This window comes from Prosopis cineraria, unplaced genomic scaffold, assembly GCF_029017545.1.
Source record: "Prosopis cineraria cultivar Desert tree isolate PC_DT_omini unplaced genomic scaffold, ASM2901754v1 PC15, whole genome shotgun sequence".
In the NCBI taxonomy this organism is placed as follows: domain Eukaryota; kingdom Viridiplantae; phylum Streptophyta; class Magnoliopsida; order Fabales; family Fabaceae; genus Prosopis; species Prosopis cineraria.
The window spans coordinates 1729951-1745292 of record NW_026555346.1 but is presented as its reverse complement, the minus strand read 5'-3'; the positions used below and the strand labels follow the sequence as shown (position 1 = coordinate 1745292).

Genomic DNA, 15342 nt, shown 5'->3' with positions numbered 1-15342 from the left:
AAGGAAGTGCTGGAGAGGAAGCTCAAAAATCGTTCATGCCAAGAATAATTTTCAAAAATTGTTCATGCCATACCAACTTTTGTTTCACTTTTGAAGTAAATATTGAAGAAATCAGTCGTGGTATAATTAATTTTGTAAATTGTTCAACATGAAAACAATTTTAGGTGTAGTATTTTGCGCAACAATTCTTACAATATAAAATTTTGATATTTTTTATTGCTGTTTATAGCGTCTTTGCAAAAAAAAAAAAAAACCATAGTCTGCTTTTAAAATAAAAAAAATGCCATATTCATCTCACTTAACGACACATCTAAATTATACAAACATATATGTCAAATAAAATATCATTATATGATATTTATATAATACAACAAGTACTAAATATATATTAGCAAATTCGCTGGCAAACGGTGCCCAAAACAAAAAGCAAAAGATCGCATGCAAGATTTGCTTGTCCTTATTATATTTTCTTTCTCCTTTTTATTAAATTTAAATATATACTACTCCTTTTGTTCCTAAAATAATTGTCACTTTTTTCACCCTAAAATATGTCATTGCAGGATTTTTGTTCGGCTTTAAAATAATTATTATCATTTAAGAAAATGTTAATATTACTTTTTTTAATAAATAAAAGAATAAAAGTGTAACTTTAACTATGAAATATTTTTTCATAAATACTAAATAATTTATAATATTAAGTGATATAAAATAAATCATCAATTATAAAAAAAAAAATGGAGCATTTGCCACCTCGAGTCAATTTCCAGCAAACGATCATTTCTTCGTGAGTGTGTTGCCGCATTCATTCACCTTTTCAACTCAATGCCTTTCCGCGCAACGCCTTGCCTGGAACTCCTTCACTGGTAGCATCCCACCATTGCCAACCTTTGAGGTTAGAGGGTAACGACAAGATGATGATATCGTGTCTGGTCTTCACGAAGGAAGAAGAAGGGACTGAGAAAATAGAGAGCCTGAGCAGAAAAGAGAGGGAGGCGTGTGAGACTCATGGCTGCTTCGTGCTCCTGTCTTGATCTTCCTGAAGAGATCAAGAAGAAACACACTAGCCCTAAACCTTACTGGATGCCAGCTGTCCCGTCATTCCTCTCTGTCAAAGCTTCTGCGTCGACGACGCTCCCCAGCCTCAAGCTGCTCAAACTTCAGCCTTGATCTCTTTCCTTTTTTGATGTTTTTAATGTTGCTAATGAAGATGGTGGTCGGAATGATGTGGACATAAACACGGAGCGAGACATTGAAGTCAGTGAGTGCATAAATGTTGGAGTGGAACTTCGTGTTGATGAAGAACAACCGTCTCTGTTCGTGACATATCCCACACCATCCAATTAACCCATTCAGCTTAGATTCAAGGTACACGCGACAGAGCTTCACCACTCCATATCGATATTCCATGCTAATTATGTGAATCTCACCTAGTTCAATCCATACCCATTTGTTCCTGATGGGTATATAGCTCTATGGTCTGAGATCATCTCTTCAGGTGATATAAACGTTAAGGAAGAAAAGATAAACTTTTCTTTCGATTGACAAATTGCTAATAGAAATGGTTAAATCATGCTGGAAACCATCCGTGAAAGGTGAAGATGGAGAAGGGGGTGGGAAGGTTGATGGGTTGCTATGGTATAAGGATTTGGCCAACCATGTGTCTGGGGATTTCTCAATGGCTGTAGTTCAGCCCAACAGTTCATTGGACAAGCTGAGAGGGCTACAGAGAGATGAGAGGGTTAAAGAGAGAAGATGAGATCTAGAGAGGGGGAGGGACTCTAGTGAAATTCGAGCGAGCGCCACAAAAAATTTAATGTTTGTTTGGTCAAATTTAATAATATATATTGACTAATAATTTATTTTACATTATCCAATAATATAAACTATTCAGTATTCTTTATAAAATAATTCATGATTAAATTTAAATTTTAAATACACATCAGGTTTCTTGAGATATCATTTTTTATTATGTGTGTTAGGATATATGGTGTCATAGATGTAGAAGGGCCTTCTCTAGCAAGGATGTGGAGAACATAGGGTCAGGAAATGCGATGTTATACAAAATAAAGCATGATTTACAACTTGTAAAGCAGTCTTTTACTTTTAAAAAACATGTTGGTTTTGTTAACGACCGTTGGAAGGGACCTAAGTTGGGATATGTGAGATTGAATGTTGATGGATCAAAAATAGATGGAATAGGAAAATGCGATGGTGTAATCCGTGATTGTAATGCTAATTGGATGGGTGGTTTTAATGTCTGTGTTGGAAACTACTCAATTGCTGTGACTAAGTTATTAGGAATTGTCTATGGCCTTCAATTATGCTAGGATATGGGACTGTAAAAGGTTAAAGTGTTTATTGATTGTGCAGATGTGATAAATCTTCTCCTCAGATTCAACTAAAAATTTCATCCTTGTGCAGATATTATTATTCAAGTTCAGTCCCTTTTTTATAGAGATTAAGATATACATGTGAATCTCATATTTAAGGAGGCAAATTTTTATGCTCACTTTCTAGCTAAGTTTGCTTAAGACAGAGTAGTAAAGTATTTATCTTTTGATCAACCCTCACCTTTTTGTCTAAAGGTGATGGATGATGATAAGGGGACTCCTATTTGATTATTTTTATAAGCTTTGTTAACTCTTGATGTCAGCTGTGATTCAAAAAAAAAATTGCACTTTTACCTAAAATAAAAAGTAATTATATGAGAGTGCAACAAATGAGGGTATTTTTTTAAAGAGTTAAAATTTATTTTTATTTATGAACTATACCTTTATAAGCATCTAACATCCTATACTTTATCTTAATCCATTTTTGCCCCTAAACATTCAAAACTGGATCATTCATTATCTTGTCGTTAACTCTAGTTAACTTTAACTGTTAAATCTCTTTTTTGACTAAAAATGCACACTTGATAATCATGTGTGCTCATATCATCCACATCATGTAGACAAGTTAGATTTTTTTTAAAAAAATTGCAAGTCAAATTCATCAAATGTAAATCTAAAGCAAATCCAACAAATCCATTTAATGATTCAAGAAGCATTGATAAACAAACTAGAAGCAAAATCAACAAAGTAAATCAACAAAAAAGAAATTAAACCCTACAACTAGTATCAAACCTATAACAAAATCAATGAGGACTCCAAAAACTTTTAAGGAGAGGGGATGAAGGTGTCAAAGTGCAATTTTTCCTTTCGATTGAAGCATAACGAGGATGAGAAAGACAAGTTTTTTTTTTTTTTGAAAAAAAAATGGACTCATTTTGACACACGTGTGGCACACGTACGTGGCTGCCAAATGTGTTAATTCATGGGCTCCACTTGCCTCATTTAACGCTTGTTAACTTCAATTTAACAGTAAGATATTGGGTGATCTGATTTTAAAAATTTAAGGGGCCTATTGAAACAAAATAAAATATAGGATAATGATATCCCTGACACTGAGAGCATAGGCATCGCCAGCCCCCGGTCCCAGCAAAACGACGCTCCGAGCTTCCAGAGTCCCAAGTCCAACGGCACAATTGGCGCCGAAAGTTATCTCAGGCTCCTCAGGTTGGAAAAGACGTACAAGAAGAGAGCCAAATATTGGTCTCAGATCGGAGGTGATGGTCCGATGTAAGACTGTGGCTCTGGTGCGCAACTTCTCTGGTGATTTCAGAACGTTGCTCTCAAACTCCGGTGAGCTTAGCAGTTCTGTTAATTTCTTCTAATTTTTTCAGTCTCCCCTTAGAGATTTTGTTTTTATTTTTCCATAACTGCAGTGAAACTTGTCATTCTGTTTTTTCACGATTGCAGTTAAACTTGTTAAATGGCATTCAACTAGTTTACTTCAGCCTGAAACTCCAGAAACTTGTTCAGATTCAGCTGTTCTAGAGGACAGCAAGTGGGACAATTTATGCATTATTGACGATATTAATCTTCTTCGTCCTAGTTTAAACTCCAAAACAGGTCTTTATGTTCTTGATCTTATAGACAGCGGTTCGATCGAAGCGGACCGGACACTGTACAATAAATTGCTCAAGAGATGTACACGATCGGGGAAGCTTGATCAAGGAAGACTAGTGCATTCCCACATTCTTGGTTCCAAGTTCAGAGATGATATTGTTATTCAAAATTCGGTTATTTACATGTACGCGAGGTGTAAGAATTTGGAAGATGCTCGCAGGGTGTTTGATAAAATGACTTCCAAAGATATGGTCACTTGGACTTCTTTGATAACTGGGTATGCCCAAAATGAGCGTGCTGAAGATGCACTTATGCTGTTCCCTAAGATGCTCCGTGATGGGTTGAAACCAAATGAATTTACATTGTCAAGCCTCGTAAAGTCTTCTGCTCTTTTGCCTAGCTATAGGGATGGGAGGCAAATTCATGCATGTTGTCTCAAGTACGGTTGTCACTCCAATGTATATGTGGGGAGTTCACTTGTTGACATGTATGCTAGATGTGGCTGCTTGGGTGAAGCACAGGAAATTTTTGATAATCTGGTGAACAAGAATGAGGTTTCTTGGAATGCTTTGATAGCAGGTAATGCAAGGAAAGATGAAGGAGAGGAAGCTCTGTCGCTGTTTCTCAAGATGCAAAGGGAAGGTTTTAAACCAACTGAGTTTACTTATTCCTCTCTTTTTTGTTCTTGCTCTGCTTTGGGATCTTTGGAGCAAGGTAAATGGCTTCATGCACATTTGGTAAAATCAGGCAGAAAGCTTGTTGGCTTTGTAGGGAATACTCTTCTTCACATGTATGCAAAATCGGGCAGCATTGAGGATGCCAAAAAAGTTTTTGCTCGATTGGTAAAGGTTGATTTGGTTTCTTGGAATTCGATGCTCTTCGGATATGCCCAACATGGGCTTGGAAAGGAAGCTGTGCAGCAGTTTGAGGAAATGATAAGGGTTGGGATTGAACCCAATAATATAACATTCCTCTGTGTTCTTACTGCTTGTAGCCGAGCTGGACTTCTGAACGATGGTAAATATTATTTCAATCTAATGAACAAGTACAAAGTAGAGCCAAAAGTGTCGCATTATGTGACAATGGTTGATCTTCTTGGCCGAGCTGGTTTTCTTGATCAAGCTAAGAGATTCATAGAAGAAGAAATGTCAATTGAACCCACTGCAGCCATCTGGGGAGCTTTGCTTGGTGCTTCTAAAATGCATAAGAACCTGGAAATGGGTGCTTATGCTGCTGAACGTATCTTTGTGCTTGATCCTTCTGATTCAGGGCCTCACATTTTGCTTGCTAATATGTATGCCGCTGCTGGTAGGTGGGGGGATGCAGCACGAGTCAGAAAGGCAATGAGAGAGAGCGGGGTAAAGAAGGAACCTGCTTGTAGTTGGGTTGAGATTGGGAATTCTGTCCATGTATTTGTGGCTGATGATGATGCCCATCCCCAGAAAGAAAAGATCCATAAAATGTGGGAGGAGTTAAGTCAGAAAATTAAGGAGATTGGCTATGTTCCAGACACCAGTCATGTGCTTCTGCTTATTGACCAACAGGAGAAGGAAGGGAAGTTACAGTACCATAGTGAGAAGCTAGCTTTAGCATTTGCGCTTCTGAATACTTATCCCGGATCCACTATACGTATTATGAAGAATATTAGGGTTTGTGGTGATTGCCATTCGGCAATCAAGTATGTCTCACTGGCAGTGAAAAGAGAAATCATATTGAGAGACAAAAATCGATTCCATCACTTTCGTGATGGTTCCTGCTCATGTGGGGACTATTGGTAATGCTAATTGCGAATGCAATGTCCCAAACTTCTGTGCAGATATAACCCAAGAGAAGGCTAAGGCTCTTTCCGAGTTGGTTCAAAGAGAAATGCGCTGGCAAATGAGATATGCCCAACTGCCTTCTGAAGCTGAAGGTGAGATTATGGTGCGAATCCATTTCAGTAACTTTAGACTTATTTAGATATGTTATCAGCTTTTACTTGATTACCCCTACACGCATATACAAGAGGGTTAAATTCTTCTACTTCCGTACATAGTTGAAGTATAACAGAAGGAAGATAGGTCCGAAAAGGAGGATAAGAAATCATTTGCTCTTTTTATCAAAAAGGAAGAAAAATTCTTTGCATGAAAGCTCAAAAGAGATCCCCATTCCTTCTCTAAAATTCGTTTGGTTAAATGGCCTTGGGGTGGAACAATTGGGGATAATTTTGGACGAGGGACTCGGATGCCATGAGCGTATGGTAGATCCATTGCTTCTATAGTCATGGACTTTGCATATACGGCTACTTTATCTTGTCTGTGCTATTTGTTCCAAACTTATGAGTCAACATCAGCAGGCCTTGTTATGAGTTCATGGACAGAACAGACTGAGATCAAAGCGAAGAACGTGAGAATGAGTCGCTTCTTCAAGGGATGATGCTCTTCTCTCATTTTAGACCAAAGCTTATAAAGGCCGATCAGCATGTTGAAGTTGGACTTCTTTAAAAACAGAATTTCAGCATCCTCGTGTGTCACTGCTTCTATGGTTGCCTGGCCCAGACTTCACAAGTTTGTGGAGGGCCAGCTCCATGCCTCCATATGCTACGACGGTCGACGGGTCAATGTGTTCGTTGGTGACAAGACTTGGAAAACATTATAGAACAATGAAAGCAACTTCAGGTGCAAAAAAGCAAAGGGATTCTTCAAAATTTTTTCATGCACACGCGTTTCTATAATAAATTCGATTCTGATTTTCCATCTTTGTGGAATGGCTGTCCAAAATCCAAATATCCGGATTTAAATTTTTAATTTTCATTTTTAAAATAAGAAATCATTTTTGGATATAGTGATGGTATTGGAAGAAGCACCAGTGGATTCCCGTATGCATGACATGAGAGAGAGAGAGAGAACAGAAAATTATATTAGATTGGGATAGAAATTAGAGATTTTATTTTATTTTTTACTTTTTGAATTCAAAGTGATATCATTAACCAATTATAGTTCAAAACAGTACAATAGAGGATGGTGTCTAACTTTTTGGTATAAAAAATAAGAGATTTTGAATTAAGGTAGATTAATAATTTTAGGTTATTTCAACATTAATTTTAACTAACAAAATATAATGTAGAATAATTAGTGAATTTTTTAATAAAAAAAATGGAGAGTGACATGGAGGTGACACGCTGCCACGTGGTGATCTCAACGACGCTAGACACGTGGTGGCAAAGCTTCACCTGTTATATGATCTCCTGGATCGTCCGAATCCGATAGAGCAAGTGCTTTTTACGGTCGAGGAAATAGTGAGCAACGAAAGTTTCGCGTCCTCTTATTCAGGACGGTGGAAGTAACTAGATTTCAATCAAAGGAGAAAGTGAGAATCAGTACCGCATATGATGATATCAGAATCCAAGGGAACTCAATAGACCCTGCCTCCTTGTGCATCTTGGAATGGAGAGTTTGCCTGGGGAAATATGTTTGAAGATATTTTGTTTCTTGGACTACCAACATCTTGTCGTTGTTCAACAAGGTTAGTGGGTACTGCTGCATACTCTGTTCCCTCTTAATTGCCGATTACGTTGTTTTGTTGGTGGGGATATGAAAAATTTTCACCCATTTATGTGTTTTCAATCGTTGGCCATCCGAAATAGTTTATTCATCTTTCTGTTCATTCTGCATATCATCTGATTTAAGGTTATTAGATCTGAAATGTGTATATTCTTCAATTGTACCGCCAGATTTCCTTTCCCGATCTATATTCGTTGGATCCTCCATTTGCCGGTATAGATGACCCTTCAAAATCTGTAAAATTGGTATTTGTCTGTTGAGTTCGTGGCCGATTCTGAATTTTGACCATTAAATTGGTACACTTAGATCAGAAACAAATTGGTCGGAATGGAATGGAGGATCTTATAAGCGTGGACTGTTGACCTTGAGAAGATCGATCCCAAGCAACATGGCATTTTGTCCGATCTGTTTCCCATGGTTCCTACCTAATCCTCTGGCACCCGGATTCGAATCCTCATAATGTTATCAAGTATCTTGATACAAGCTTTTGTTTTCAATTGCTCGACAAAGCAACCTTTTTATTAGGTTGTAGCTGCATGATCGTGAAGGTCCATGTCTTTCCTTGCATTGTTTTCAATTGCTCGACTCATTTCTTTGGAGCAAGGCCAAATTTAAAAGACCCTTGATTGGCTAGAGGATTTGTTTCCCAAGCTGTAACTCCTGATCGTGTCTCTTGAATACGACAGAAGCAAGCATTTGTTTATTGGCGACTGATATGGCTAACTATGTGGATATGTAGTAATAAAAGCCATTCATCACTTATATCACGTGGCTATTTCCTTTCCGTTTTGAGGATTCAGAGTTTCATTGCCTTATTTGGTAAATCATGAGTTTGACACTTGGCTGTACAGTGTGTAGGAAATGGAAGTTGTTGGCTTCAGATAATAGTTTGTGGTCTAATCTTTTCAAGGAGAGATGGGGAGAAGATCGTGCAGCTTTCTATGCTCCTAATGCTTCAAAATCATGGAAAGATGTTTTTGAGGTTCAAGATCGCTGTGATCGAGTTGGATTGTAAGTATGTTTTCTTATTTTCTAATTAATGATTAAAACACAGACAAATATTGATGTCTAATAAATATGCAGTTCCCTTTGTCATGCTGCCATATTAAAAAAAAATAAATGAATATCTCGAACATTAGCATAATTAAATAAATAACATATCAAAAGTTGTGTCGGAACATTTTTGGCAATTCAGTATGCTTGAAGAGTGGTCTAAAGGGAGTGTGTGATTTCATTGATCACGAAACAGGGGTTTGAAGATTATAAGAGAAGGGCGTTACTACTATCTTGTTCACCAAGGTGAGATACAGAGATGTCTGGGTTCAAGAAGAAACAGCGAAGAAGCAAGAAGCCTCATCTGCCATAGTGATGGTTTAGAAAGGGAATTCACGGGAGAAACTGGTTCTTGTCTTGGAATTTTGGACAAAATTCTGTTTTTCATTGGGGATTTGGAAGTTGCCTCTGCAGATGCAAAACGCAGCCGTGTGACATGATCACCTCTAAATCTCAAGTGAAATTGTAGGTCCAATTTCCATGTATGTATAAATTTACGATTTTTTTATTTTTGTCACGATAAATTTACGTATTTATCTGTAGTGTATCTCCAGTTTGTGCGTCAATTTATTTATCAACCTTTATCGAAACAGGTGTTTAACCTGTCTTCAGCCATTCAAATATCTGTATGCAGGAACATAGGAGAATTAAAAATATGTTTATGACATTTTATAGTGAGTGATAAGTTGGGTTGTTGCGTAAAAACTTGTATGATTTATTAACTATACTCTCTATTGAGTAAATTAAAAATGAGAAAAAGATATCTAATCTGAAGTTAGTTTAAAAGATGGGAAATGGTTGTTCGTAGTGTTATTAAAATCAGACTAAATCGGTCAATTCAACCAATTAAATTGGGAACTAACCAAGAATTGGGTGCAAGAAATTGGTTGAATTGGATATATTATTTTTAATTTTATTTAATTTTTAATTTTTTCATATTTTTTAGTTATAATTTACATATATTCATGCCTAATAAGTATTATGAAATGAAAAAAATGCAAAAAAATGTATAAATTATGTATATATATGTATATATTTTAAAGTTATAAATTATGAAATAATTATAGATATTTTGGATGAAAATAATGTAATATTAATAAATATTTTTATTGTATATTATTTTGTTTGAAATTTAAACATTCATTTTTGTTGATGTATATGATTATTTTTTTTACTTTAACCATATAATATTTAAAATATATCAATTTATTTATGATTGATTAGACCATAATTTAATTATTGAATCATAAATCAATACCTTAATCAATTTAATGATTGATTTTGCTTTAATAACATTGGTTATTACATACAATGAATAAATTCCATGAGAGATTTGGATAACGGTAACACTGCTTTTGGAGGAAAGCTGGACGGTGATCTATTAATGTCGTTTATAATCTGTCTTTTTTAATTAAAAAGAAAAATAATCTTTAAATTTTATTTAACCAAATGTTTTCATATTTTTTAAATATACAAAATAACAATTAACAACCTTTACAGGGGGACAAAAATATTATTTTCGCCTATCATTTCTAAAGAAACGATATTACTGAAACTGGAGCCACCAAAAAAAAAATATTTCAAGAAAATCAACCTTTCGGGAGATTTGAGAAGATTTTTGGTCATGCCTATTTTCAAATTTTTTTTTTTATTTTAACTTCTTTATTAAATAGAGATGTTAAACATGCCTCCAGAACTGTTTGCATAAGGATGGCCACGGAACCATAGTATACCTTCCAACGGATAATTACAGGCCAAAATGGTTAGCGGGCCAAACACTAACCATTTTCCATCATCGTTAAATCAATCCCCAAACACGGACCTATTCACCCGGAGAAGTTCAAAATGACAAGGAAATTCCTTTTGGGTATATTCGTTGAGCCTTGACCAACGACACAGGATATTATTATTAAATTTTTGGGTTGAAGTAGCATTACCATTTGAGTAACACCAGGACAGATTATTTATACCAGGTTGCAGACATTCACAGGTAGAACAGTTGAGCTTATCAAACCTTAAAATCCAAGAAGGTTGAGCAGATTTTGCGAACAGCACAAATGGTGCTTCAAAATTTAAATTAACATTACAACGCATTTATATTGAAAGGTTGAACCAATAATTCTAACAAAACAACAACCTACATTTTGGACGGAAAAATGAAGATTGAGAAGATGAATTGACTGGATGCAAGTCCATTTCCGTTACAGAAGGGGGTAAAAGGAAGGGAGAAATGGTGTGCCATGTACACTGTCGATCCCGCCTCCAAAGAATAAATCAAACAACCAAAACGGAGATTTCTCCTCAAGCAGTTGCCAATAGACATACTACAACAATGATACAAAAGCACTTACGATATCCTTTTCGTTTTCCCCCCTTCCTGGGGAGATAACCGTTCTTTCAAGGTGAACTGTCCCCAAGTCATACCGTCTCTGACATGGAAACTACAAAACGTTAAACGAAGCAGCAGATGGGATGGCTCAGATCTTCCTAAAAACTTCATTGTAACTTCAGTTAGATGTTCAATGGCTCTGACTCCGTGTTCCTATCCTTCAATGCCCAGTCTTCTGTTTCTGTTCCAAACACAAGTAATCAACCCCCAAGCAGGAAAACGCTTTCTAGGCAGAGATTATACATGATTTTATAGAAAGCACATTTTGTTTCACAAAAACTAAACAAAAAACATAAGTCACCACCAAAATAAAAGGAAAGAAAAAGAAAAAAGTTGCCTAGAAATAAAAAAATTTTAAGTACAAATTTTTTTTCGCTGATGACCTTTTTTTGGTTCAAATTCTATTTATACTAGCCCATGAAAGAAATTTTCAGTTTGCCTTGTGAGCACGCCAGAATCAACAGGAGGTCCGGAAGGATTTGGGACAGGACTATACATGTAATACCACAACAGAGGTGATTAATCGCAAGTTTTGGAATTCCTAGCGCTGCAATTTCTAAAAATTAAAAACAAGAAGGCCATTTTACCAAAAAGAGGGAGGAAAAAGATCAGGGGGGGAATTTTACTTGGCTTATCTGCAATCATCATCAACCGCTTCTGAAGTATACAAGCCACGAAAAGGAAAATTGAGCACATGCCAAACATAACAGTAATAGGGAATGCATCAACCTGCACAGACAAACGAAATAATTAGTCGGATACTCACACACACACTCAGATGGAAGCAAGGACTTAATTTTCCATGCATCTTTTCTTCCCCCTTTCTTTGCTTTTTAAATGGGGTGAGAGTAAGGAGGGAGGGAGGGAGGGAGGATGATTTTTCCAAACATGGAGCTATAGCTTTGTGGGGTTAATGAGATAATGCCTGCCGCTGGGTTTAAAATTTTTAATGTAAATGATTACCAGTTTAAACCATACAATAAAATGAAAAGTATATTAGAATGCTGAGATCCAACAATCTGTATCCACGTGTACTGATATAATCTTAGGATCAAGCATTTTATCTAATTAGATAATGCAACATACATTGTACAGCACAACACACACGAATATGTTGAGAGGAATGCGGAAAAAGTTCATGATGGTGCTCCTGGCCTCCTCGGGAATGTACTGAGATCTCATCTTCATAATGGATGGCCAAAATATGCCTACACAAGCTTCAAAAGTACAGAAGCCAAGAAGCTGAATGCAACCTGGGAACGAGATGCTTCCACTTTTCTCTTTGGAAGGAACTACCAAGAACTGATAAACATTAACCAAGTCAAAATAACAGAATGTGATGCATATCACAACAACTCAAATTCTTTTTCAAGAAAATAAAGTATACTGAAACTATAGCTTACAGTGGTCAAAATGGGAAGCAGTAGAGAGGCAGAAGATATAGCAAAAACAATCTGCATGTAGCTCTCTACTCTGGGTGATGTTTGGGCCATCAATCGAGATGCAATTGAGCTTCCCAACATGGAAGCTAACATGAATGTTGCAAAAATAAAGCCATGGGGAATTTCTTCATCATTTGGGCTCAAAGCAGGAGTCCATAGGAACACAAAGGTGTACATGGAGCCTTCAAAGAGAGACTGCAGAGCACCCAGCAATGCAATTTTTTCATCTGAAATACCAAGACAGTAACAATAAACAAAAATGATGATATGCCGGGAAACAAAAGTATGCATATAGATGACTTCAACAGATAAAACATATAGATGATTTAACCAGACTATCTTTGTGGAATTGTCATTAACAAAAATGACAATGTATAATGTGTGAACTCTACCAGAAGCAATGGCCATGGCAGCAGCCCTGAACTGGGTGAGCAAGTCCTTGCTCTCAGAAGGATCCCCGTAATTTTCTGCCCATGACGATAGTATGATAGCCATGCCAATTGCAAGAAAGCATGAAGCAGCATCAAAGGGAGCCACAGGTCCTAGAGCCAAAGTATCAACAAGGACATTTCCAAACAGCCCAGACAAGATAGCAACAAGACCATTGCCAAGAAATATGGCCTTCGAGAACGTTATTGATAACCATTGTTGCTCAAATCCCCTCTGATAAAAATTTCAGAATAGGTTAGGTCATCATCAGTTGGAATTAATATCTTCTCAAATTACATATTTGTTAAGTAAGAAAGTTATGTATTTGTTAACTTAAACAAAGTAAAGATATCAAAGTTTCAAAAATTCAGATGGCATCAAGATTTAAAAAGTCCTGTTTCATAGTTGAACATTGTTTGGTAAGCAGACTCTATCCACAAAATCACATCTATATGGCAGTTAATAGAAGTAAGAATGGAGTTTTTGTCTAAAAGTTGACATTTATAGGAACCAAATCAGTTTGTTTATATTTTACAATAACATATTCAAAATTTCATTTAATGTAAAAAGTAAAATATACAAAACAATTACAATTTGAAATTCCGGCCTCGAACCTTTATATTAACAAATCATTTTGAGAACAAAAACCTATTCTGGACAACTGCCTTGAAATAAAAGGATATCATTATATTACTATAGTGACACCATACCAGTATTAGAGTACTTTTTATGTCTAATAATAACACATCCACTTGGTCAAACATAATAACAACACATCCAGAAGTAATTTCTTTTAATCAAAAGCAATTAAATCTTTAAAACTCGCCTTGTTATGCTCAGCCACGAGCCAGGACTCAAATGCTGAAAATAGGAGTGAGGTGGCAATGCCTCCCAAAATACGGCCCACCATCAAGATTTTGTATTGAGGAGAATGCTTCGTAATGCAACTCAAGATATAGGTTATGCAGTAAGTAACACAAGCCCTCTTCCGTCCCCTGATTAAAATAAAATAGCATGATATATTGAAAAGTGCCATGTATGCACAAAATGAAACAAAGCAACCAAGGAAATGAAAAGGAAAAGAAAAAAAAGAAGAAGCATCTCACTGTTTGTCAGCAAGAGATCCCACAATTGTTCCAAAAAGCATGGATGAACCAAAACCCGCAATGAAAAGTTGGCCTATCTCTCCTTTCCCATATCCATATGTACTGTAGAGGTAGTAGACATATGGACCTTGCAGCCAGTCTCCAGCTATAGACATAGAAACAGCAAACTTTTAGATTTTCCAAGATATTGAAATAGTAACCAAATAAAATTAAAGTTCCCATTTCTACGGTATTTCATAAGCAGATGTTTATAAATCAGGGACAAAGCCATGTCACAATTTCTAGTAGACAACTTGTATAGGTTAATATAGTTTGCAAATAATTGTCATCTAAAACATGGCTTTTGTGATGAAAATTGCAATTAAAAATTGAACTAACTCATGAAATATCATACTAGCCGGCCCTTTTCAAGTCAACCATTAACATAGCAAGAGAGACTAATCCAATTTGAATAGAAGCTCGAGGACTGTCATGATAATTCAAAAAATCAGTGAGGAAGTTTAGTTATATTTTATTTTTAATATGCCCAAGTAAAAACAAAGGAACAAAGAAGTGTCATAGTGTAGTAAACTGTATACATCTATTTCATAACTTACCAAAAATACTTTTAGAAAATAGAGTAAGGCAACAATTTCATCGCAAGCAATCAAGAGTACATGTGGCATCACTTCTCCATTTATATACTGAAATCAAATAAGGATCCGTCTCAAAAGTTTGACTTCCCACTTGTTTCTTTGTCACCATCTAACGCCTTATCTTTAATTTTTGACAACACCAGTTATTTGATAAACAGACCGTTCGTCAATTTGCTTTTGGCACTTGGGTTCATTTGAACCAAGAGCCAGCGCAATTGTATGAATACCGAAAACAAGTCTCTAGAAACTAGAAAGTTCATGAAATCACGTCCAGATCAACCAGCAAAAACACAAAATAAGCAAATTCTGATCTCAAGAAAATGAGCAGTTTCAATTCGTGTACAGCTCAACGAACTAGAAAATCCTAAGAGACTAGATCTAAAGCCACCAGTTACGCACAAACGCAAACAGACACACAAAGCCATACAACGAGCACATTCAGGCAAGATCTAGCAGGGAAATAACAAAAACACAGATCTAAGGTAGAGAGATGGCAAATATACCCATCATGAGAGAATAAACCAGGAGGTAGTTGTTCTTGAAGGAATTGAAAGCTGAAGAAGTATTAATTCGATTGGTGGTCTTGCTGAGCTCTAGAGCTGCCACCACCGCACCCAGTGACCCAAACACCAGGTAGTAAAACAACTCCATTTTCGTTCTGCTGGTGATTTCGGAGTGCGAGTGCAAGAAAAGATATTCGGGCAAAGACGAAAAAGAAAACGCGGGTGAATCACCGGAATTATAAGTAGAGTGAGATTTCAGAGAAGGGGGTATTTATACAGTGGTTTAAGCCCAGGAC

At 36.3% G+C, this 15342-nt stretch overlaps 3 protein-coding genes across 4 annotated transcripts; 2 read left to right on the top strand and 1 right to left on the bottom strand.

The window, feature by feature from the left end:
* Positions 1 to 3432: 3432 nt before the first annotated feature.
* On the top strand, positions 3433 to 6770 carry LOC129294390 (pentatricopeptide repeat-containing protein At3g24000, mitochondrial). The gene is made up of 2 exons (XM_054932724.1): positions 3433 to 3680; positions 3798 to 6770. Exons 1-2 carry the CDS (start codon positions 3608 to 3610, stop codon positions 5723 to 5725), a joined length of 2001 nt encoding a protein of 666 aa, XP_054788699.1. The 5' UTR covers positions 3433 to 3607; the 3' UTR covers positions 5726 to 6770.
* Positions 6771 to 6902: 132 nt separating this feature from the next.
* Positions 6903 to 9209, top strand: LOC129294391 (uncharacterized). 2 transcript variants are annotated; one of them, XM_054932726.1, is made up of 4 exons: positions 6903 to 7451; positions 7660 to 8037; positions 8341 to 8504; positions 8739 to 9209. In XM_054932726.1, exons 2-4 carry the CDS (start codon positions 8026 to 8028, stop codon positions 8980 to 8982), a joined length of 420 nt encoding a protein of 139 aa, XP_054788701.1. In that variant the 5' UTR covers positions 6903 to 7451; positions 7660 to 8025; the 3' UTR covers positions 8983 to 9209. The 2 variants fall into 2 exon arrangements, with proteins under 2 accessions (XP_054788701.1, XP_054788700.1); XM_054932725.1 differs by lacking the exon at positions 7660 to 8037 and having other exon boundaries at positions 8341 to 8500.
* A 1373-nt stretch (positions 9210 to 10582) lies between these two features.
* Positions 10583 to 15342, bottom strand: LOC129294190 (uncharacterized). The gene is made up of 8 exons (XM_054932375.1): positions 15047 to 15342; positions 13909 to 14053; positions 13629 to 13797; positions 12766 to 13036; positions 12335 to 12600; positions 12018 to 12233; positions 11558 to 11660; positions 10583 to 11112 (listed from the first exon to the last, which is right to left on the bottom strand). Exons 1-8 carry the CDS (start codon positions 15192 to 15194, stop codon positions 11054 to 11056), a joined length of 1377 nt encoding a protein of 458 aa, XP_054788350.1. The 5' UTR covers positions 15195 to 15342; the 3' UTR covers positions 10583 to 11053.